The 20,959-nt window shown below is 43.2% G+C and overlaps 2 protein-coding genes across 3 annotated transcripts; both read left to right on the top strand.

Annotated features, from left to right (window-relative positions):
• The first annotated feature begins 554 nt into the window (after positions 1–554).
• si:ch211-79k12.2 (uncharacterized protein LOC568844 homolog) lies at positions 555–3,659 on the top strand. Its single transcript, XM_042105859.1, has 3 exons — positions 555–1,242; positions 1,533–1,833; positions 1,999–3,659. Exons 1-3 carry the CDS (start codon positions 1,216–1,218, stop codon positions 3,657–3,659), a joined length of 1,989 nt encoding a protein of 662 aa, XP_041961793.1. The 5' UTR covers positions 555–1,215.
• Positions 3,660–7,974: 4,315 nt separating this feature from the next.
• si:ch211-79k12.1 (uncharacterized protein LOC568891 homolog) lies at positions 7,975–15,997 on the top strand. Of its 2 annotated transcripts, XR_006034738.1 has the most exons (8): positions 7,975–8,133; positions 8,770–8,891; positions 9,451–9,667; positions 10,756–10,913; positions 12,486–12,630; positions 14,044–14,185; positions 15,196–15,333; positions 15,627–15,997. XR_006034738.1 is itself a non-coding variant. In XM_042107705.1 (7 exons), the coding sequence occupies exons 1-7, from the start codon at positions 8,076–8,078 to the stop codon at positions 15,281–15,283; spliced, it is 930 nt and encodes a 309-aa protein (XP_041963639.1). In that variant the 5' UTR covers positions 7,975–8,075; the 3' UTR covers positions 15,284–15,997. The 2 variants fall into 2 exon arrangements, 1 of the variants encoding a protein (XP_041963639.1); XM_042107705.1 differs by having other exon boundaries at positions 15,196–15,997.
• Positions 15,998–20,959: the final 4,962 nt, after the last annotated feature.

Genomic DNA, 20,959 nt, shown 5'->3' with positions numbered 1-20,959 from the left:
GTACATAGCTAATTTAGATACACCTATGGTGTGGGTGGTTGCGTTTCTTTAGGAGTCTGCTGTCTTGGTTTGTATAGAAATTGATATTAAGTGACACATACACGCAAGACGGTGGAAATACGGGACCGACGGTAATAGGGGGAGTTACGATAATGTTACTGTTACTACACTGCACATGTCTGTACATACTGTATATATCTGTCTATACGGTTCATACTGAATATCCATATTTACTCTGTTTTTTACAATATTACTGTTAATACACTGCATATATTATTTTTATTACTGTTATAATGTTATCGCTACTACACTGCACATACGTTGTTCATACACTGCTCTTACTGCATATCCATATATATTCTGCTCAGGCTACTGCTAATAAATAGCATATATTTATATTTAATTTAGATTACTGTAAACCATACCACTTAACTGTATACTACTGTCTACACTCCACTATAGGCTATGTCTTCTGTTTATACTGCACCAGCTGTCTACTGTATCATGTTGCACTATCCTGCTTTTTTCCACTTCTGGTTAGACGCAAACTGCATTTCGTTGTCTCTGACTGCACACGTGCACAATGACAATAAAGTTGAATCTAATCGTAAAAGAATCTAATATGGTGTCAAGTAGGCCTACACCCTGGAAAAAATAACGTGGCACTAGGCTACTTTGTTTCGCAGAACTCGACAGAAGAAGTACATCTCCATGGAATTACGCTAGGACATTCGAAAAATGTTCTTCTAAGGAAGGGTAAGAATATCACAAACAAAGGCAGGCTATGAAGAGAGCAGCGGGCGAAGTAACAAGATTAAGACGACAACAAAAATATAACTTAAAAAAGGGATGTGCCCTGTTCACAAAATAGGGTGTTGGTGGTCCTCTCGCCTGTTGTCCTTTTAATATCACGCTGGCCTCAATATTATTCTTAGCCTATGTGGAGAGCTAGCGGGCAGGGGTACTCATAAGTCACATGACACCAAGGCCCGGAAATAAACTGCTGGTTGAACTTGACTGTGATAATAATGGCCATAACATCATAGAAATATGGGGGCGGAAACGAAAGAAGGAGCGGACAGCTCCCCACAGTCTAGCTGGCTAAAACGGGAAACAGACAGTTAGTCTGTGGCCACATTAGACTGTTACAATTATACATTTGTCGTTTTACCACGCGACGCTTTTTACAGCCGATTTTGGACTCTCACATGCCAAATGGACAAAGACAAGCTTGCTGCAAGCGTGAGTACTTATTCCTATGGTAAAAGTAAATGTCAGATAACTACCATGCTGATGAGTGGGTTGATATTTTAAAACAACTCGCTCAGTTGTAAGCTTTTAAAGTGCGAACGAATTAAAATACATGTTCGTAAATATTTTTTAAGAGGACAAATATGCCGTTATGATGGACTATCCAAACTGTTCTGTCCGGTTCTCTCAAACACCGTGCTATGTCTAAAAAGGATAGCCAAGATTATATTGTTGCTTAGCTGAATCACCTATTGCGTTGTTCCTCTCGCCTCCCCACGCAGCGCGGTCCATGCTCTTGGTTGGAGATGCACCAGTTCATAGGGGACCTCATGGCCTCCTCCACCACGGCTTCGACCACCTTAACAGGTCCGCAGCAAGGAAAAGACAACAACCATCAACAAGAAGCACTGCGCTCTGCCTGGGAAACAGCAGGTCATGAGGCCCTGGGACTAAAAGCTATCCCAGCCTCCCATGTCCAGTCTAGACACCCCCATGAAAAAGGCACGGTAGTCTGTGGTCTGCAGCCACTCTCCTTACAAGTGGAGAGGAGTGGGCACGCTAGAGAAGAGGAGGCACAGCAGTGTAAGTGACAATTTGTCTAGTAGTCACACAGAGTTGAATCAGTGCAGTCCGCAGGCTTTTTTGGTAATTGAGTTGACTGAATTGATAGACTGTATAGAGACAGAAACCTATCTCTCATCTTTCCACTTGTCGTGGTTCTCTGCTTTTTCTTTCTGTATCTCTCAGTTCAACACACTGGATGCAATTGCCCAGGCTGCCCCTTCTCCTCCTCTTCCTCCTCCTCCTCTTCTTCCTCTCTCACTCTCCAGACTCTGAAGCCCTTCAGAGGTCACCTGTCTTCCACCTCACAGCCCCAGGTCGCACGCCAGCGGCAGGCTAAAGACCCTAGCTCCTCGTCGGTCAGTCTCGGCCTGTCTCTGGGCCTTGGCCTCTCGCTTGATGAAGGCAGCGACTCACCCGGCGGTGCCAACCCCGAACAGAGCCAACCCCAGCAGCAAGATAAAGGGACAAACACCCAGAGCTCGACGGGCCCTGCCACCACTACGTGCTGCCCTCACCCTCACCCTGCACAGTTAGCCACCTTCCCGTGCCTGTGCTGCCACCGCGGCTTCCAGACCTGTGCCCAGCTCCTGCACCACCAGCAGGGCACGGATGCCCGCCTGACACAAGCCCACGCCCACGCTCACGCCCATCACCACCACTACCACCACCACCACTGCCCGCTGGCGTCCTGCCTGCCCTGCCCGCAGCTGAGACCCCCGCCGCCCTCGCAGTCCCCCCCGCCGTTCCCCTGCCTCTCGTGCCAGCGCACGTTCCCCACCTGTGCCCAGCTGCTCCGCCACCAGCAGAGCCATGCGCAGCAGGAGGGTCTGCAGCAGACGCAGACGTCACAGCAGCAGCAGCAGCAGCTGCAGCACCCGTGCATGCACTGCAGCGCCTCGTTCGCCCGCCCCTCGCAGCTGCTGCAGCACCAGCGCGCCCAGCACGCCTCCAAGGCCGGCGGCTTCCTGTGCGTGGAGTGCGGCCGCGCCTTCAACTCGCACAGCAACCTGCGCATCCACCTGAACGTGCACACGGGTGCGCGGCCCTACGCCTGCCCGGACTGCGGCAAGAGCTTCAGCCAGTCGGGGGCGCTCAAGATCCACCGGCGCATCCACACGGGCGAGAGGCCGTACGCGTGCGCCTACTGCGGGCGCGGCTTCCCGCACCTGGCCGGCGTGCGGGCGCACCAGCGCACGCACACGGGCGAGAAGCCCTACGTCTGCCCGCAGTGCGGCAAGCGCTTCACGCAGTCGGGCGCGCTCAAGATCCACACGCGCATCCACACGGGCGAGCGCCCGTTCGTCTGCGGCCTCTGCGGAAAGGGCTTCTCCAACCGCTCGGGCATCCGCTTCCACCACCGCACCGTCCACGGCATCGTGCCCGACCCTGGCGCCGAGTCCCGCCGGGGGCCCTCGTCATCGTCCTCGGCTCCTGAGCGCCGCTGCCAGAGCCCCGCGAGCAGCCTGGGATCCAACCCCGGCAGCAGCCCCTTCACGGAGCCTCACGACCTTAGCTCCAGCACCAGCCAGACCTCCAACACCACCACCGCCATCTCCCCGGGCCTCTCCTCCCACGCCAGGCTCAGCAGCGGAGCGGCCGAGCCCGACAGCCAGTCCCACGCCCGAGAGAGCGCTGGGGGGAGGCCCAGCTCCTTTGGTCCTGGTGGCACTGGCAGCTCCAAGCCTGGTGGTGGTGGTCGCGTGGGAAAAGTGCTGGCGTACGCCTGTGAAGACTGTGGCCTTCGGTTCGCAGACGCCCCCTCCAGGAACAGGCACCAGTCCCTGGAGCACTATAGTAGTGAGGGTGGGGGGGGTGGGGTGGAGAGTGCCAGCGGGGCAGAGTGAGAAGAGTTAACGGGGTGGGGGTGAGTGTGGTGTGGTGGGGCGGGGTGGGTTTTATGGCGTTTTAATCCCCTAATGTCGTCTTCCAGGCAGCGCTGCATGGAAGGCACTAGGGTTAGGCAAGGGTTAGGGTTAAGGTTAGGGTTAGGTGCCTTGGAGTCGACGGTCGCAGAGCTGCCTTGAAGTCGACGGTGGGGGCTTAAAACACCATCGAGCGTGGGGTGGGGCATCTTTAAGTACTCTGCAGATAGGCGCCGACATGAGTGCACTGTCACTTGCCACGCACATCAGCGCAGAGATGTTTGACTGACAAGCATTTGATGGACAATGGATTTTATGGAGCGGCACCAACAACAATAGAACTGTATAGTAATCTACACAGCGATGGCAACAAAGTGCAAAGCTGGTCTGGGGGGGCGGGGTTGTTGAAGACAATGGAATCTAATGGAATGGTTGAAAGCGAGATAGATAGATAGATAGATAGATAGATAGATAGATAGATACTTTATTGATCCTCAAGGGGAAAGTCAAGATGTGCTGTCAAGAGGATGTCAAGGTGTGCTGCACTCATATCGACACCCATGTGCGTATGAGTACTGTATGGGACAGCTGAGTGGTATTGGTCCTTAAATTAGTCTGGGATTGCAATCAAAATTTGCACTTTAAAATGGCTCATGCACAGCATTCTAATACCATTGTGACTGAAATAATTTCAACTAAATGTTTTTTACTAAATATATTAGTATTGCAGTTCCCAGTCTTTTCACTAGGTAACAGTGTCAGAAATATTCTCCTTTCCCATACAAAATGTGTAGCGTGTACACATTTATTGTCAGTCTGTCTGTGTTATATCAATCTTTTTGATCTACATTGTCACCTTGATAGTCGATTCTCATCTTACGTAAGCCTGAAAATAAAAGCCATCTACAGGCTGGTTCTGTAGTCTTATGCTACAACAGAGTTCAAATTTGACATATTGAACCCCTTTGTGCCTTTCCAGTTTGAGAAACTAATGCTTTCAAACATGTGATACCAATCTGTAAAACCAGCTGTACAATATGACACTGAACTTAATTACTATGGTTTAAGGCATGACTGTTGGAGAGAGTAATTTTAGGAACATTTATGAAGATTTGGTTTCTTTTTTTTATATGTGATGGTTGTGGCATTTTTGTTTTTGTTTTCTAGAAATGTACGTGAGTTTTTAAAGAATCACGCTGATAAATAATGTGTTTTCAAATTTCAACCTTTGAATAATAATTAAATAATAACAATTCTGTAACCAAAAGGCTAGTTTGAAGTGTTTGTTGTATGTAATTGTAACCTCTGAATCGTATGTCAGTGACATTTACAAACCTCCCTTCAACCTGTGCGTTATTGTCTTTATGAATTACAGTTTATTGTACTGCATTTTTGCATTTCAGAACTTAAAAGCACATCATGCCATATTTACATTGAATTGCAATGCAGTGTTTTAGTAGTATTAGACTGCCATCTTGTGGACGTTAGTAGTCACAACCACAAAGGTCATCCATCCAGTATACAAAAAAAAAGATTATGTGATTGTTACATATTTTCAGTCTGCAGTGGTTATCTTGCCTCAATAAATTTACCAAAGCACTTTGATATGTGTGTTTTATATATTATACACATTTACTTTCATCTGCTGTAAGAGAAGTCCTCCATTAGATAATTCTTGACTCTTTTATTCCTTGACTTCATTGTAGCTCAATTGGCTTCATAACTTATCCATTAGTCCCATCCGGCACACTCCACTTCCTTGCTAGTTAATTTCAGATTTTTTGAAAAGTATTAAGCTATGGTCTCATAGAATCATTCAAAAGACTTTACACTCTGTGCACTTAGGAATCATCATCATTTTCACTTAAAAAGAAATAGGCCCATATATTGCACTCATATATACGTAATTCCGTTGTATAATTTATCTTATTTAATTCATAATTCTTAACATCACAAAACTGAAATAAAAAAGGCAGAAGACATTTTTTAAATTCTGAAATAGACAATGAATGGATTATTGATGTTTCTCATTATATTTCAAAATTCACAAGCTCAACTCATTCAGATTTTGGCTCCTCAACATTATAGCAATAGATAGTATGTGTATGTGTAAGAATAAGTGTAAGTCTGTGTCTGTGTTTGTGTTTGATCACAGGACAGATGAACACACCCTAATTTGATCTATTTACAGTTGTTTAAAGTTCTTGCAGAGAAAAAAATAAACATTAAAGGAACCATATGTAAGAAATGTATTTCAATTAATCATAAAATGGCCCTGATATGTCACTAGACATTAAGAAATCATGTTAATTTCAAATACTTATATCACTGACAACAGTAGTCCGGCCAGGATATTGTCATTTAAAAAGTGAAGTTGCAGCCCTCAACTGATGTTGATGTTGTGTTTTGTCATGTCATGTTTTGTTTTGCCCTGATGCGCCACCCTCCACCTATCTACTAATCACAAAGTCAGTAGTGTTTCGGCATCCGGGTTGGCAACCTCGAGTCAGGGGGGAGGGGGATGGCATACACCGCTCTAGAGTAATTTGAAAGTGATTGCAGTACCAGTTTTGGCCACAATCTTACATATGGTTCCTTTAAATATAGATATATCTATATCTATATTAAATATAGATCCTTGAAAAAGCATCTCGAACAACAGTATGCAACAACTTGATACTTTTTAGTTATATTTTATGGCCACCTTTTGCATCATCTCCAAATTCATTTTGATGATATATGATACACACCAAGTCACCCAGCTTAAGCACTAGAGAGTTTTGTAATAGGCTATGGGTCTGACCTGTGAAAATAGAAAAGCTTTCTTAGCACAACATTGCCAGCTCTATGTCCAAAAAATATCAGTTTAGTATATCAGGAAGCATGTGATAGTGCTGACTATGTTTTCCGTGCCTGACATTTTATAATTATAATGCACAATCGACCTTACACCTGTTTTAAAACATCCAAATGTACAAAGCTGTTTCAGAAGTTCCTCTCAGCAAGTTTACAGTTCTGATAATCTAATGCTTTCACAGGTCATTACAATAAAGCTGCATTTCGGAGTCTCGGCTCAAGCCAAAGGGGCTGAATTAATTTGATGACTCGGAGTCTGTGGAGACTTTGAATTTCCAGTGAGTGTGCAGTCACCTGAAGCCCAACATAACTCAATACCCAGCCCAGCCCTGTCCATACTGAAGCAGTTTGTCTGCAGCTCTCTTCCCCCAAGTAGGGTCATGCTTGTGCTTGTGAGTCATCAGAGCCTATCTACAAGGCAACGTTTTTCCAATAATCATGGTGGTTCTGGAATTATTTTCTCCATGGGTTAACAACACATCTCTAATGAATCAAAGCTGCAATAAATGATGTCTGCAAATAACTTGTTTTTGTTTTTTCTGTCTCAAGGCTGCATGGAAAACCTTTTGGCTGACACTTTGAGCGAATGTTGGATTTTTATTTATTTTTTATTTTTTTTTAGAGGGGGGAAAGGTTAGATGAGGTAGTAGGTCGGCGTCAGTGTAATCCCCAAAATAGCCATTTTGTTGTAAAAGAGAACACCTCTACATCAAAATGCTATTGGCTTTGCCTCATCAATCAAACCCATGCGTTTGTTTTGTTTCACTGAGGTGCTCTCAAATGTGAATTAGAAAATAGCTGACGCATAGATGCATGCAGATTGATTTCATTAGGTGTCCCATTTATAATGTGTCAACTATAAATCAGATGAATACGGTGCAAAAGCATACTGACGTTTATCTATTTACGTTTATCTCCCCTCTATAAACGCTGACGAAAGGAGGGGTGGGACGAAAGGAGGGGTGGGGGGGGGGGGGCACAATGCGTATCATCATATTACATCGACGCTGCTCAGTAAGTCAAAATCAAGCAAGCATGCACAATAAACAACTCTGAATGTTGTGTAGCCTACCCTACACCTAGGCTATGACAAACGTACACTAAAGGTTTTCATGTATCCAGAACGCACATCTGTTAATTTCAGATAGGTCTACTTATGAATGACCTTGGGGAAACTCCATGATCCACTTTTACTTAGAAACAAGTGACATGGAAAAGTGTGGCGGAAGCATAGCCCTGCGCTAGTACAACGTTACTATATTATAGGCTATATGTTACTAATTACCACAACTCACAAAATCGTTTACTTTTCTGCATTTTCCTACATATCTACATATCTGTCAGTCTACATATCTTTACTTATCTACATATGAATAAAATGATGTTCTTTTATGTTTCCTGTATGGCCAACTAGGACGTGCGCACATAGCCTATTAGATCCGCCCCCTTCTTTGTTGATAAATTGTACCAACACATTTTCGGTTTTTACAGACATCAACATTTGGAACTTGAGACAACACATTCTTTGACGAAATCGCCAGAATGAAAGGGGTCCTGTTTTTGACTGCTCTTGTGCTCGTTCACTTTCAGATGAGCCATGGTAAATATGACTTCTTTCACATTCTTTTTTTAATGGCTCTCAAAAAAGTAAGCTACTAACGTTATTTTCTTCAACCAACTACACCTACAACTACAGGCTAAGATGAAACAATGAATGTTTGCAGTCAAGTGTAAAGGCAACTCAATAGCCTACATATTAACAATGCCAAGAAATGTGAAGAAATTTTAATTTGACAGGTAGGGTACCATAGTTCATAGATTTGTATGAGCGCACTTTTTCTCAATATGGCACGTCCTGTACGTCTACATAATAAGTCATATCTAACTTTTAATTGCATAACTTGTAAAAGTAGCCCAGGAACATAGCCTTTACATAGCCTAAGTCATTTTAACTTCAGGGACCCTAGATGTTTTTTCTCTAGAACATTGTACTTCCACAAAATCTCAGAGGAACCATTGGGCAACATAACCTTGCGCAAAGGTTGATAGTTGTAAATCCCCTGCGTGACTTGAAAAGCGAACCAAAAATTACTGTGAATCATCTTCCTCCGAAGAAATCACATGGGATGCAATTGTTTCTGTTCTCAGTGTGTTCAACACCAGCACTGTAAATAATTATGTGACTGAATGAGTTGTGGTTCTATCTGGAATTGTAACTTTCCCTTGTCCACCACAGCCTCCTTGATTGTGAAAGGCCCTGCAAAGGCAATTGTGGCCGGGGATATGGTGACCCTGGAATGCTATGACTCCAATTCTACAGCTAACATGAGCCAAGTCTATTTCGAGAGGTCCTCAAAGGTGAGCCATCACAATGATGTGGCGTATAATGAATACCAACCTATGGGTGTGGTAGAGGTCAGAGTAACTTGTAAATAGCAGCAAAACAATTTAGTTATGCATTTCCTTGTCTCTCTCTTTTTACCTTTCTCTCTCTCTCTCTCTCTCTTTCTCTTTCTCTTTCTCTCTCTTTGCTTAGCCTGGCTACTGCCAGAACTAGACTAGAATAATGTGTTATCATATTTGATATTGATACAATGTAGTGTCACCCTATCTCCCAAAGATACCATTGTTTTGAATTTGCATTAATGTTATAAACGCCACCCTCTGAGAACTACATGTTCAGAAGTGTCTTCTAAGCCAGACAAGCCACTTCCTGTTTTTTTATTCAACTGTGTTGATGCATTTATACATACACAGTAAAGGTGTACAAGTCATTATGATCGGGTAGGGGATTTCAATGACGCAAATGATGCAAAACTGATACTGTTTTTTTTGTTCATTGATTTGTGTGTGTCTTTTCTAACAACTCCTTCAGAAAAGGGCATAGCCGTTTTTAACTAACCTCTCTTTTTCTCAGTTCTCACAGGGATGGTATCGCCTTGAGTCAGACAGGGATTACCGCGGCCACTATTTCTGCTCCTACCGTTACTTCGAACTGAACCTTGAAGATGACCGTCTGCTCCTGACCACCTATGGCATACAGACCTACATGGAGGGGCTTTACCGCTGCGTGTCTGATGACGCTGCCCTCGGCTCGGACAACTCCTCCGCTCCTCTGTCCCTCACCGTCCACTGTAGGTGTACAGCTGAAAGCTGATCTGACAATCTGATCAGCTCTGCAAAGAATGCAGCCAGTGGCGTTTTTTTTTAATCATCCAGGTTTTTGTTAGGACTTATGCGATTCTGAGCAGAAACCGGTTTCCCGCACAGGAATAAAACCTAGTCTTAGATTAAAAGGAAACTTCAACGGAAATTTTCATTGAACAAAACAGTCTATAGACTACGCTTAATCCATGTAAGAGTCTGCATTTACTTTCTCTATATTAATTTGAGTCAGTTGGTTGTGTGACTCATAATCCTTTCTCCTCACTGAGTCAGATATGTTCACCCTGTATATGTTACCTTAGATAAAAATACACGTATGACTCCAGTGATAGAAGACTTATACACTCTTAAAACAAATATGTTGTCCCTATCTGGACACAGAGATGTGTTAAAAAACAATTCAAGTTGTCTTGCTTTCAATGCAAGTTGTGTTATTTTCAACACATATTGTGTAACAAATAAAAAAGGAAACAACACAAACTGTGGACACAGAGACGTGTTAACAAGAGAGAGACGTGTTAAACGCAAGTTGTGCTGCTTTCAACACATTCGTTTTAAGAGTGTACCCTTGAGCTGATCATTTGGATGGGTCATGACAACAGGCTCTCAGTTCAAATGGGTCCAAGGAGAGCTGTTACATTCATTCTCACTTTCTCCTGGACAGCAGCGACTACCTTCTTATTTAGAAGAGTCAATGACGGGGAATTGCTGCGATAAACAGGGAGGGATGTAGATGTTAGGGAAAGAGAGAGAAGGAGTACCTGTTAAACTGATGTACAGATGGAGAGAAAATGAGTTATTACCTCAGCATTGTGTCATTTGTATGGAACAAGCCGAGGCTGACCGTTAGCATTGCTATTGATTGCTCCCAGAGGTAATTTGCAGGTAATTATGGTGCCAAGACTCTCCCAAGTGTGCTTGATACGCCTTGAGTGCATTTGCGGAGAAGGCACAAGACGCATACCTTATGTGCATGCTTTCCTACCGGGATTTCTGACCAACCCACCCCATTATTCTCTTCGCTTCTGCCTTCTCCTGGCAATCTGTTTCTGTGTAGACATGCACGAGCTGTCATTCGCCAGGTACGGCCCCAGCAGTTCCTACAACCGCTTCTACGACTCCGTGCAAGACCTGCGTGTGCCACTAGGAAGCGACGTGGAGGTGAACTGCTCCACCACAGCGTCTGAGACCCCCGAGTACTTCTGGCAGAAGGAGGTGAGTGAGAGCGCTGTTGACAACAGCTTTGGCTGTGGCCGCATTCGGCACTCTGCAGTGACGCCCAGCAGGGAAAGGGCAGAGAAACCGGCCAAACAGGGTTTTGTTTTCCAAAGAAAAACAGTCACATGAGGTCTGTGCCCCTAAGCAAAGTTTAGTGAAACCACACACAGAGGCAGTGTTTATATACTCCAGCATGTGAGCCACTGTGGCACTGAACACATCCCGTCTGATATGTGTTATAACTACACATATATGAACCATGAAGGGACAGTGGTAAGATGATGCCCATTCTTACACATGATCAGTTTTTGGACTCAGATGATTTTCAGATTTATCATTTATCTAAAGATTTCAGGGTTTACAACATGTAAACACATGACAAAAGCATAACAGAAGCATAATGCATACACTATAATATGCTGTGTATTAAGCATATCGTCAGAGTTACATTATAATTACCCTCATTGCAAAAAGGGTAATTATACAGGAGTTTGAAGTGAAGTGGCATATTCCTATATCTAGAGTATATATAGAGCAGACACAGAAGAGCAGAATATCAGTGTAAGAGTATTCTCTTTGTATGAAGAAAGCTGTGAGATGACCTTCACCATATTTATTCAGTCTTAATCTGGCCCTATCCCACAGTGTGTGCCTGCAGGCTTCATTTCATAAATCATTGAATTATCAGTCTACTCTTTTGTTGATGTACTGTTTTGTGCCCTCTCACTATAGCTGCATATTGGTGCTTTCATTTCTGGTTTGCCATAGCGTGCTAAAGTGCTTAAATACTTACTGTGTTTACCATTGTGAAAGTAATTTGGGGAAAATGATTTTTTTGCACAACATGGAAAATTATAGCCTAATGGAGAGTAGTTACCTGTGCATCCCTCTCTGTTGGTGCCCGTGAGACAGCACTAGGCAGAGAGACTGTTTTAGAGCGAGTGGATTAGCATACACAATGCTGTTTTGGCCAGAACTCTGCCTCTGCAGGAAATCCTCTTAATTCAATTCTATTCAAATTGAAATGGACTTTGTTGGCGAGTGGAAGAAATCTCAGAGTGCCAAATCATTAATATGGTTATGACATGCTGTGTCTTGTACACTGGCTTTTCCCCCTTTTCTTCCATCAGCCATTGTTTGCATTTGGTGGCTATTCCTTGTCTGCTTCGCATTGTGTGGTTATTTTTGTCCCTGCAGTGCTATTCTGTTGAGGCTCTCATTATTCTTCATAGTTAACAGTGTGCTGCAGAGCAATCTTTGTCTGAAACAGTGATCGAGGTTAATTGCTCGCGCTGGTGCTCATTGACATAACTTTGAACAGCTCTAATAACTCACCACCGAGATTGTGCAAAGTAGGTTGTTCTTAAAGTTCACTTTTTCCACATTCTCGATGCTCCATTTACTTTTCTCTCTCATTTTCTTTCCACCTCATTCTCCTCTCTCTCTCTCTCTCTCTCTCTCTCTCTCTCTCTCTTCTCTCTCTCTCTCTCTCTCCCCCCTGACTACTTGTATCTTTCTTCCTCTCAATCCTTTCCTCCCTTTTTCTGTCTCATGCTAATCCCTCTGCAGGGGAGTGACTGGATCCTGCCATCGAAGACTCTGACGCTGAGGAAAGTGACTCCAGAGGATGATGGGACCTACACCTGCACCGCCAAGCACCCCAGCGTGGAGTCCCTCCGCAAGAGTCGCTCCTTCACCCTCACTGTCCTACCAGGTGGGTAGACCAATGACATTAGGGCGTCACCCTGACAGGGCTTTGGGTATGTGGAGGGTAGATGTGGCTTGTTGTAGTACCTTGCACATGGCAGATTGGGGAGGGGGAAGATACCATACATAATCAACTAAGTAAACTGTCACAGGTGTGTTGCCAGTTTACTTAGCTGACGTGACAGACTGTGATCCAGGAAGTGCAGTTGGAATATGTTAGGAAGTGCAGTTGATATATGTTAGGCCATTAATCCACATTGGGGAAAAAAACAAACAAAAGATTTACTGGTAATTGTCTCGAACTAAGCATAAGTCTGATTCATTTAGTATTAATATCAGTATTTGCATATACCTCTAAATACTAACTGCTGTATCCAACTGTAACTTCTGCTTCTTTGATTGAGTCAATTTGTGTGACTATATTAGGATGAGTATATTATAGGCTATAGTATAAAGTATTAGTATTAGTATATGCTGTGGAGTTGAGATTAGTATACTAAAATATCATATTATAGTACATAACATTAGGATTAGGATTAGTATAGAATAACTAGATTTAAACACAAATTCTAACCGTAAGCACATTCTAACATTCTAAGCATGATTGTCTACTCATATCCAAATGTGGACCTGGGAAGCAGTCAGAAATGGGTGATATATTTTAATGTCTCTTATGAGTGGGACTAGGTTTATGAGTGGGACTAGGCTTATGAGTGGGACTAGATTTATGAGTGGGACTAGATTTATGAGTGGGACTAGGCTTATGAGTGGGACTAGATTTATGAGTGGGACTAGGCTTATGAGTGGGACTAGACTTATGAGTGGGACTAGGCTTATGAGTGGGACTAGATTTATGAGTGGGACTAGGCTTATGAGTGGGACTAGATTTATGAGTGGGACTAGACTTGCTGAACCACTTTTTCCCATCCTGGAATCTATGTATTGTAACAGGATATGACAAATGTCCCTGAACTGATATTGACCTCATGATGTGTTTAAGAGAAAGTAATGGAAAGTTAGTGGTCAGGCATAGTCAGCTGAATGCCTAGAGCCACGAGGTAAAATAGAAATATGACACAGTGCACGTAATTGCAATGCATTTAATTCAACTTCTGATACCAATCACGTACAATTAGAGATCGCAATCACCTTTCATTAGAGATCTGTTGAAAGATTAAAAGAAATGTAATTGAAGCACCTTACCAAGGTGATCATATCGCCAATATAAATTAGTATGCTCGCCCGCTGCTATCTCATTAGCGATGGAGGCACTGAAGTCTTAATTACACTCTCTCTACACTGGAATGGATTTGGGAGGGTTGTCAGCGGTGGAGGAGTTGAGAGTACCTTAGGGAATACGCAAGGATGAGGTTGGCGCTGAGGTTGGCACTAACAGTGGTTCTCTCTGTACCACACACAGAGGATGCTGGCTGGTATGAAACCACGGACGGACGCATCGTCCTGACCGCCGCCGGGGCTGGCCTGGTCCTGCTGGTGCTCCTGGTCTCCATGACGGCCTTCCTCTGCCGCAGAGCCAAGCGCAGGCAGACAAAGGGACCCATGTAAGTGACTCCAGACTCCTCGCTGTCTCTCTTGTATGTGAGCTGTCTTTGTTTCGCCCCTTTTAAAAAGGCACTGTAACCACCTTGAGAAGGTTAATTGACTGTGAAGGTTTGAGTTGAAGGCCAAGTCATCTCTGTGGAGATGTCTGAGATGGAATTACACTGTTTCATATTGCATAATGGGTTTTAAAAGTCTCTTGGTTTCCCTGAGCCCTCTCTCTGCCAAATTTACCATCCCTCTTTTTAATGTGGCCTAGAGCTATTCCACTGGATTTCGCCTGAACGAAGGCTGATGAGGTTCAATGCAAATTATACTGAAGGACATACTGAAGATTCATTTAGTAGTTTTTGTCATAAATATTGAGATGAAAGTAATGCAAAGTTAAAGATGAACCTCATAGCTTACCACTGTTCATGTTCTAGTGGTAAACTGATAATGAATTAAACTTTTTAAAGATGAAATCCCCCTCATTGTAGGCCTATGAGCTTTGCTAGGTTCACAGGACTTAATCTACATTATTTTGTAAAGTACCTACTGATAAACCTGTCTGAATAAGGTGTCTTTTATATTCCTCTGGATGGCAACAGCATGTTTTCAAATGAAAGCATCTTTATCACCTAAACCACTCACTTGTGGTGACTGGTAAAATCATTTGGCCCATCAAGCTCTTCCTTGACTATTCTTAATGCCAACTGGGCTGAGCTATAGTCATGCTAACTATTCCGGTCTTCTTTCAATTTAAATCCTTAAATTTGTACAGCATCCTTTATTTTCCTGTGATGGTGTAAGAGGCAAAATTGGAAATAATATTAGTCATGATCACGTCAGTGCCAGACATTGCCAAGTATCCTCCATGAAGGAGAAATTAAGGCCTACTGTGTGGAGTGGCCTACAGAATAACTGATCAGGGCTCTGTGCCATCTCTCTCCCATTCAAGTTACTCTTGAATTAATCTCTCTCCTTCTCTCTCTCTCATCCTCCTTTTGTTCCTCTCTATCTCACTCTGTAGTGATGACCGTTCCCAGACGAAGCCCATCTACAAAGGGAGCGTGGAGTCTCTTCCCTCCACAACTGGAGACAACCAGCCCCTGGTGTGAGGAGTAGTAGGGTGTAGCCAGCAGCAGGTTGAAGGATGAAGGTGTATCAGGTGTGGTATCTGATGTGTGAAAAAACTCAGACAGGCAATTGATAGTTTAGTTATAGATGGGAATCGGGGTGGATGTTTATGGGAAGAGACTGGGTACGCTTCAAATCAGAGTATTCATAAGGATGTGTGAAAGCAAGCCTTTTTTTGCCATGCTGTTTTTTTTCCTCTCCTGGTTTTTATCACAGACCCTGTCTAAATTCAATACGCAGGAGTGCTCTTCAACAGAAGGTGTGCAATTTTCTCTATATTGATTTTGCAGCTCGGAAAATTGAGATTCACACTTCTTCTCTCAGGCAGGGGGCTTCCTTGTGTGTCAAATGTTTTTCCTCCCTTCCTCTTCTCCTCCTGGGTGGTAACCTTGAACAGAAGGCTCTCCTTCAGTTGCTCTGCCGGTCCTGATGGCCGTTCTGTTATGAAATGGTGTGTCTCTTTTGGAAATCACTCCGTTGAAATTGAATTCTTAAGTGTGGTGTAATTTTATTTTTTAATGGAAATAAAAGCTGTAAGCTACCTGTGAGTTATCTGTTGCACTTAAAATGATGGAAAACTGCACCAATTATTCAAGATGCACTTTGACACTTTGCATTTAAGACTTTTCTGGAAAATTATGTACTTTTATTGCTTTTGTAATAGCAGGCTGCTTCAATAAAATATAACTACCCAAGTTTTGTGTCCCCATTGATTTGGGTTGAGTTAGGGCATTTCAAACAGACAGAATATTGACAATGGCTTGAGGCAGAATGCTCCATCAGGGGACATAAAAAGTAAATAAAAATCTTGGCTTTACCATGGACAATGTGCTCTCAGACCATGATCTGATTCTTTAGGTGACCTTGAGTCAATATTGAAGGGTAGACCTAATTAGTAATTTATAATAAAGTTTTTCATACCTTTGGAAATATCCTGGTCTTGTTTGCAAGGTTCAGCATTGGTCAGCTGAAAGTGTACATATTTAGGCTGCTTGCACACCAAGCAACAGTGATATTAATTTGGTAAGGTTTTTGTACCTTTATGCTAGTCCATCGTGTGGGACTTTAAACAGTGTTTGTACTTTAACATCAGTAAAGCGTTGTGCTTCGTTCAGCATGATAATCCTGCTCCTTTACTGCTAATGTTTTGAACAGCATGCAGGGTTCCCACTGGTCATGGAATTTCTGAAATATCAGGGAATTTTGGAAAGTCTATTCCAGACATGGAAAGTAAGGGAATGTTCTAATTTCTGGGACAAAATCATGGAATATCAGGGAATTTTGTTGTAGCAGTTTAAAATTTACTTGACAAAATACATTAATACAAATATATTTCCAAGCAGAATTGGTGTATATTTGGTTACTAGCTTTACTGCTTATTTGAGTAGCGCAACTTTATTTAATCTTATTTATTCATCTTCCACAAGATTCTTGAATGCCACGCGGCTGCTCTGAAATCATTGGTCGGTATATTGTACTATTCATTATATAGTAAGTCATGGAAATTCAGTTTTTTTTTTGTTAGGGAAAAGTCATGGAATTTCACATTAAAGTGGGAACCCTGAGCATATACCAATTTAGCTGGATTCTGCCCAGCCAAGATAACTCCTATAGCCTTGCTGCCTCTATGCTGCCTTTTTTCCCCCCAACATTATATGAATGATGGCCATGAAGTTTTGTGTTAGTGAATTAGCTAAACAGTGTTGAGTATCCAACCCAGCAACCAAACCAGCAACATGGACAAGCCCTGCAATTGCTGATTTGCTGCTTTCTGTGCTTGCATTCTCTCTCCTGCAAACAAAATGTGCGTTCCAAGTACAGTAGTGCATATGTTCTGCTGCTTTAAGTTGGACAGGTAAATTAGTTTGTTTATTTTACAGAAAAATATAAATACCCTCCTGTCATGCAGTTGTGGAGCTACAGTTCAGTGAAGGGTTGGGAAGTTATGGTAGGCCAACTTGGAGTGAATGTACACAAGGGAATTCTCTCTACTCGTAGCTGAGTAGACTGACAGTAGTCTGTACACCTCACCTGCAGGCACCACTGCTTTTTTGAAACAGGCCTCTTTCCGCGGCGCAAGTTTAAAACAGAGAAGTTCATTACATAGCAGTTATCATAACTGCTCTTTCATTGCGACTGTCTGCGGCATTTACGGTCGATTTTATACGATTTTATTATCAGCTTGCGGTTGACCGCCACCCGCCGTTAATAATGGTGTAGATGCGGCGGTTTAACAATGACACTCCATTAACGTCCTCACGCACCACAGAGCAGAACGGGCATTGTGTTATTAAACTGATTAATTCATAAGCTCCTTTTCACTCTGCCCCTTTTCTCACAAGAAACAGTCCATAGGCTACTGTTAGAGCAGAATTCGTTATTACAGTAACATCGACAAGTCACCAGCTTCCCACGTTTTAGCTGTAGCCTTAGCTGAAAGCATGCACAGGGCCAATGTTCAGTGTATGTGTCAAGGTGGGTCAGGCAGGCTATAAAAAAAACCCTTGATGTACCGCAAAGCGATACAAAATATGACCGCCGCTCAGTCCTGCACATTCTCTCTCTTTGCAAAAATAAATAACGCTTGCCAATTTGTCTTCATCTCCTACTCCATCCCCTACTCTTGTGCGTGGGGACGGAGTGTTTGAGTGTGTGCATGTGTACGTTTGCTTTTGTGTGTGCTTCTCTGTGTGTGAGTTTTCGCTTGTGAGTGTGTGTGTGAGGGTAATGGGGTGTGTGTGTGTGCCTGCATGTGTGTGTCTTTATGTGTGTGTGTGTTTATGCGTGTGTGTGCATGCGTGCGTGTGAGTGTGTGTGTACCTGTGTGTGTGTGTGTGTGTGTGTGTGTGTCTGTGCTTGTGTGTGTGTCTGTGCTTGTGTGTGTGCGTTTTTGCGTGTGTGTGTTTATGTGTATGCGTGTGCATGTGTGCGTGTGTGTGAGTGTGTGCGTACCTCTGTGTGTGTGTGTGTGTTTATGTGTGTGTGTCTGTGCTTATCTGTATGTGTATGTGTGTGTGTGTGCCTGCATGTGTGTGCATGTATCTTTATGTGTGTGCATGCGTAGTGTACAGTCACTAAATGTACACATATATTAATTTATTGTATGATCTCCCATGAACGGCATGCATTCATGGCATGATCTCACACCTCCAATTGTGTGCAATTTTAACCATGCCAGCCAGAGATACCTGTGATTACAACATCTCATTGTTGTTTTTTCCTCTTTAACTATGTGGCGCTATACATCAAATGAGTGGTTATGGGATGGGTTGACATGGCCCCTTAAGGCCAACAAAAAAGTGGTCCTCCTAGGCCCTACGGTTCTCGCGATATTCACAGAAAACTGTATGCACCCTACCCTCCTTTCGGGGGTCCAGTCCGGCAGAGGGGTGACGGATCAAAATGAAAAACGATGGTTCCGTGTCATCCTTGTGGGGCTACGTACACACCAACTTACGTGCACCCCGGTCTTCCAGTGTCCCGGGGACACAAAATGACTGAAGAAAATGAATTTTTTTTTTTTTTTTTTTTTTGTAATCGCAGGTATCTCTGGCTGACAGGGTCAAAACTGCACAAAATTGGAGGTGTATGATCATTCTGACACCCTCTGAATGCATGCCAAGTTTCGTGGAATTCCGTTCATGCGGGGCTTATCAGCTACACGCACACACACACACACACACACACACACACACACACATAAACACACACACGCATGCACGTACGCTCACACGTATACACACAGCACGTACGCTCACACACGCATGCTCATGCACACACACAGGCACGCACACACTCACACAAACGCACACACACACAAAAACACATACACAAAAACAAACACACACTATGCACACATGAGCGTGATTTATTTTGCGGAGAGAATGTACAGGACAAGACTGGGCGGCGGTCATATTTTGTACCGCTCTGCGGTACATATAGTTCTTCTACAATGTTACACTACAGGCCTATTAAGCTATGCCTGTTTTCATTGTACCAAAGGCTGTACGTTGTGGTGGGGTTAATCATCTTACCAGACGCTCCTATGAGTTTATTTAAAGCTAGTTCCACCAGAGCCGAGAATGTTATTCGCTTCACCTGTCCTGAAGCATACACGTCAGTCGGCGGTTGCGACAAGTAGGATGCTCTCTGTTGAAAGGATTTATATTAGGCTTGTGTTAGTTCACTCAAGTCACCTAAAGGTGTCGCCAGATTCAAGCTAAGAACCCAGCTGGATGCCATGTGTGCCATAATGTGGACGATGCACAGTGTAAACGCTATTGTAAGAGATTTGCTGCACCGTTCATTCACCACATATCTTCACCACACGCCTTTGTTGTTGTTGTCAAACAATGTCTAGTAGCCTACTAGCCTAGATAGATAACGGATGTACACTATCCCTAAGCTTTATTTGATAGCTTACTGCATTTGGAATAGAACCCAGTTGTGTTTTCTAAAGCCTGTAATGGGCAAATGCCACCCGTCACCATGCATGAATTTACATCCACTTCCGCACCTGAGTGAAAATCTTGACTTAGATGCTCAAACAATGTCCTGAACTTTCAGATAAATAGAATTTATATTATTAATACATTTCTAAAGGCCAATAATAATCTGCATTTTTTACATGCAGATTGACTAATGGATGAAAATAATGAGAATTTAAAGTAACACGTCTTTTTTTTATATTTAATGCAATAGTGTTTAGCCTGTAGGCTCTGGGAATGCACGGTCAGGGATGGGCAAAAATAGGCTACATCAAAACGTATTGTAAAATAAAATATAAAATCCCCATAAATATATCAAAATAAATGACAAAATATAGTAGCCATGGCATGTATAAAACATAGGCCTACTGTAGGCTATTTCTGTACTTTGAAAATCAAGTCAAAATACATTTTTCAAGGGAGCATGACATCACTTTGGAAACCGTACGTGTATTACCTTTTTATCCAAAAACATTTTACCTATTACAACTCTGAAGAGGCTACACAGAGAATACCAAACATCTGGAATTCCAAAACAGTACAAACAAAAACAGGCAATCTCATGAATGTGTGCGAGCAAGTAACCCAACTGGGACTGATTGTGGGGTATGAGAATGGCAGTGTAATGAGTATGTGTGTGCATGCGTTTGTGTGTATGTGCGTGCTTGTGTGTGTGTGTGTGTGTGTGTGTGTGTGTGTGTGTGTCCGTCTGTCTCTGTGCGTGTGTGCCCTGTGGCCTGCACTGTTGGGTTCTCTTTTAAGCTTGATGCCTTGTGCACAACCACTGCCATTATATAGATGTCCTCGATGAAGCCTGTTGATCAATCCAGCAAAAGAAAATAAATATTTTACTCTACTGGAGCAGAGCTAGTGGGATTCTGTGCATTTTTTATATAGCCTGCCTATATGACAGAGTGCGTAGGCCTAACTCACACTAATCAGATGTCTTCACGGTGCCTATATCAACAAAAATGCCAGATCGGATAGGACTGGATCTGAAAGACTGATTTTGACGCGCATTGTAATTTTACTCAAACTTCACGAAAAATCTGACAGACCAGATTAAAAATGTTTGTTTCGTCTGATTCCCGTCAAAAATCGGTTGAAAATTGTAGGCTATGGCATCTGCTTGGCCAAAGTCATCACCAATGAGAGGTTGCATGCATCATT

The sequence above is a fragment of the Alosa sapidissima genome, chromosome 10 (genome assembly GCF_018492685.1).
Source record: "Alosa sapidissima isolate fAloSap1 chromosome 10, fAloSap1.pri, whole genome shotgun sequence".
Taxonomy (NCBI): domain Eukaryota; kingdom Metazoa; phylum Chordata; class Actinopteri; order Clupeiformes; family Clupeidae; genus Alosa; species Alosa sapidissima.
Note: the sequence above shows the minus strand (reverse complement) of the source record. Positions and strands in the feature narration are given on the sequence as shown.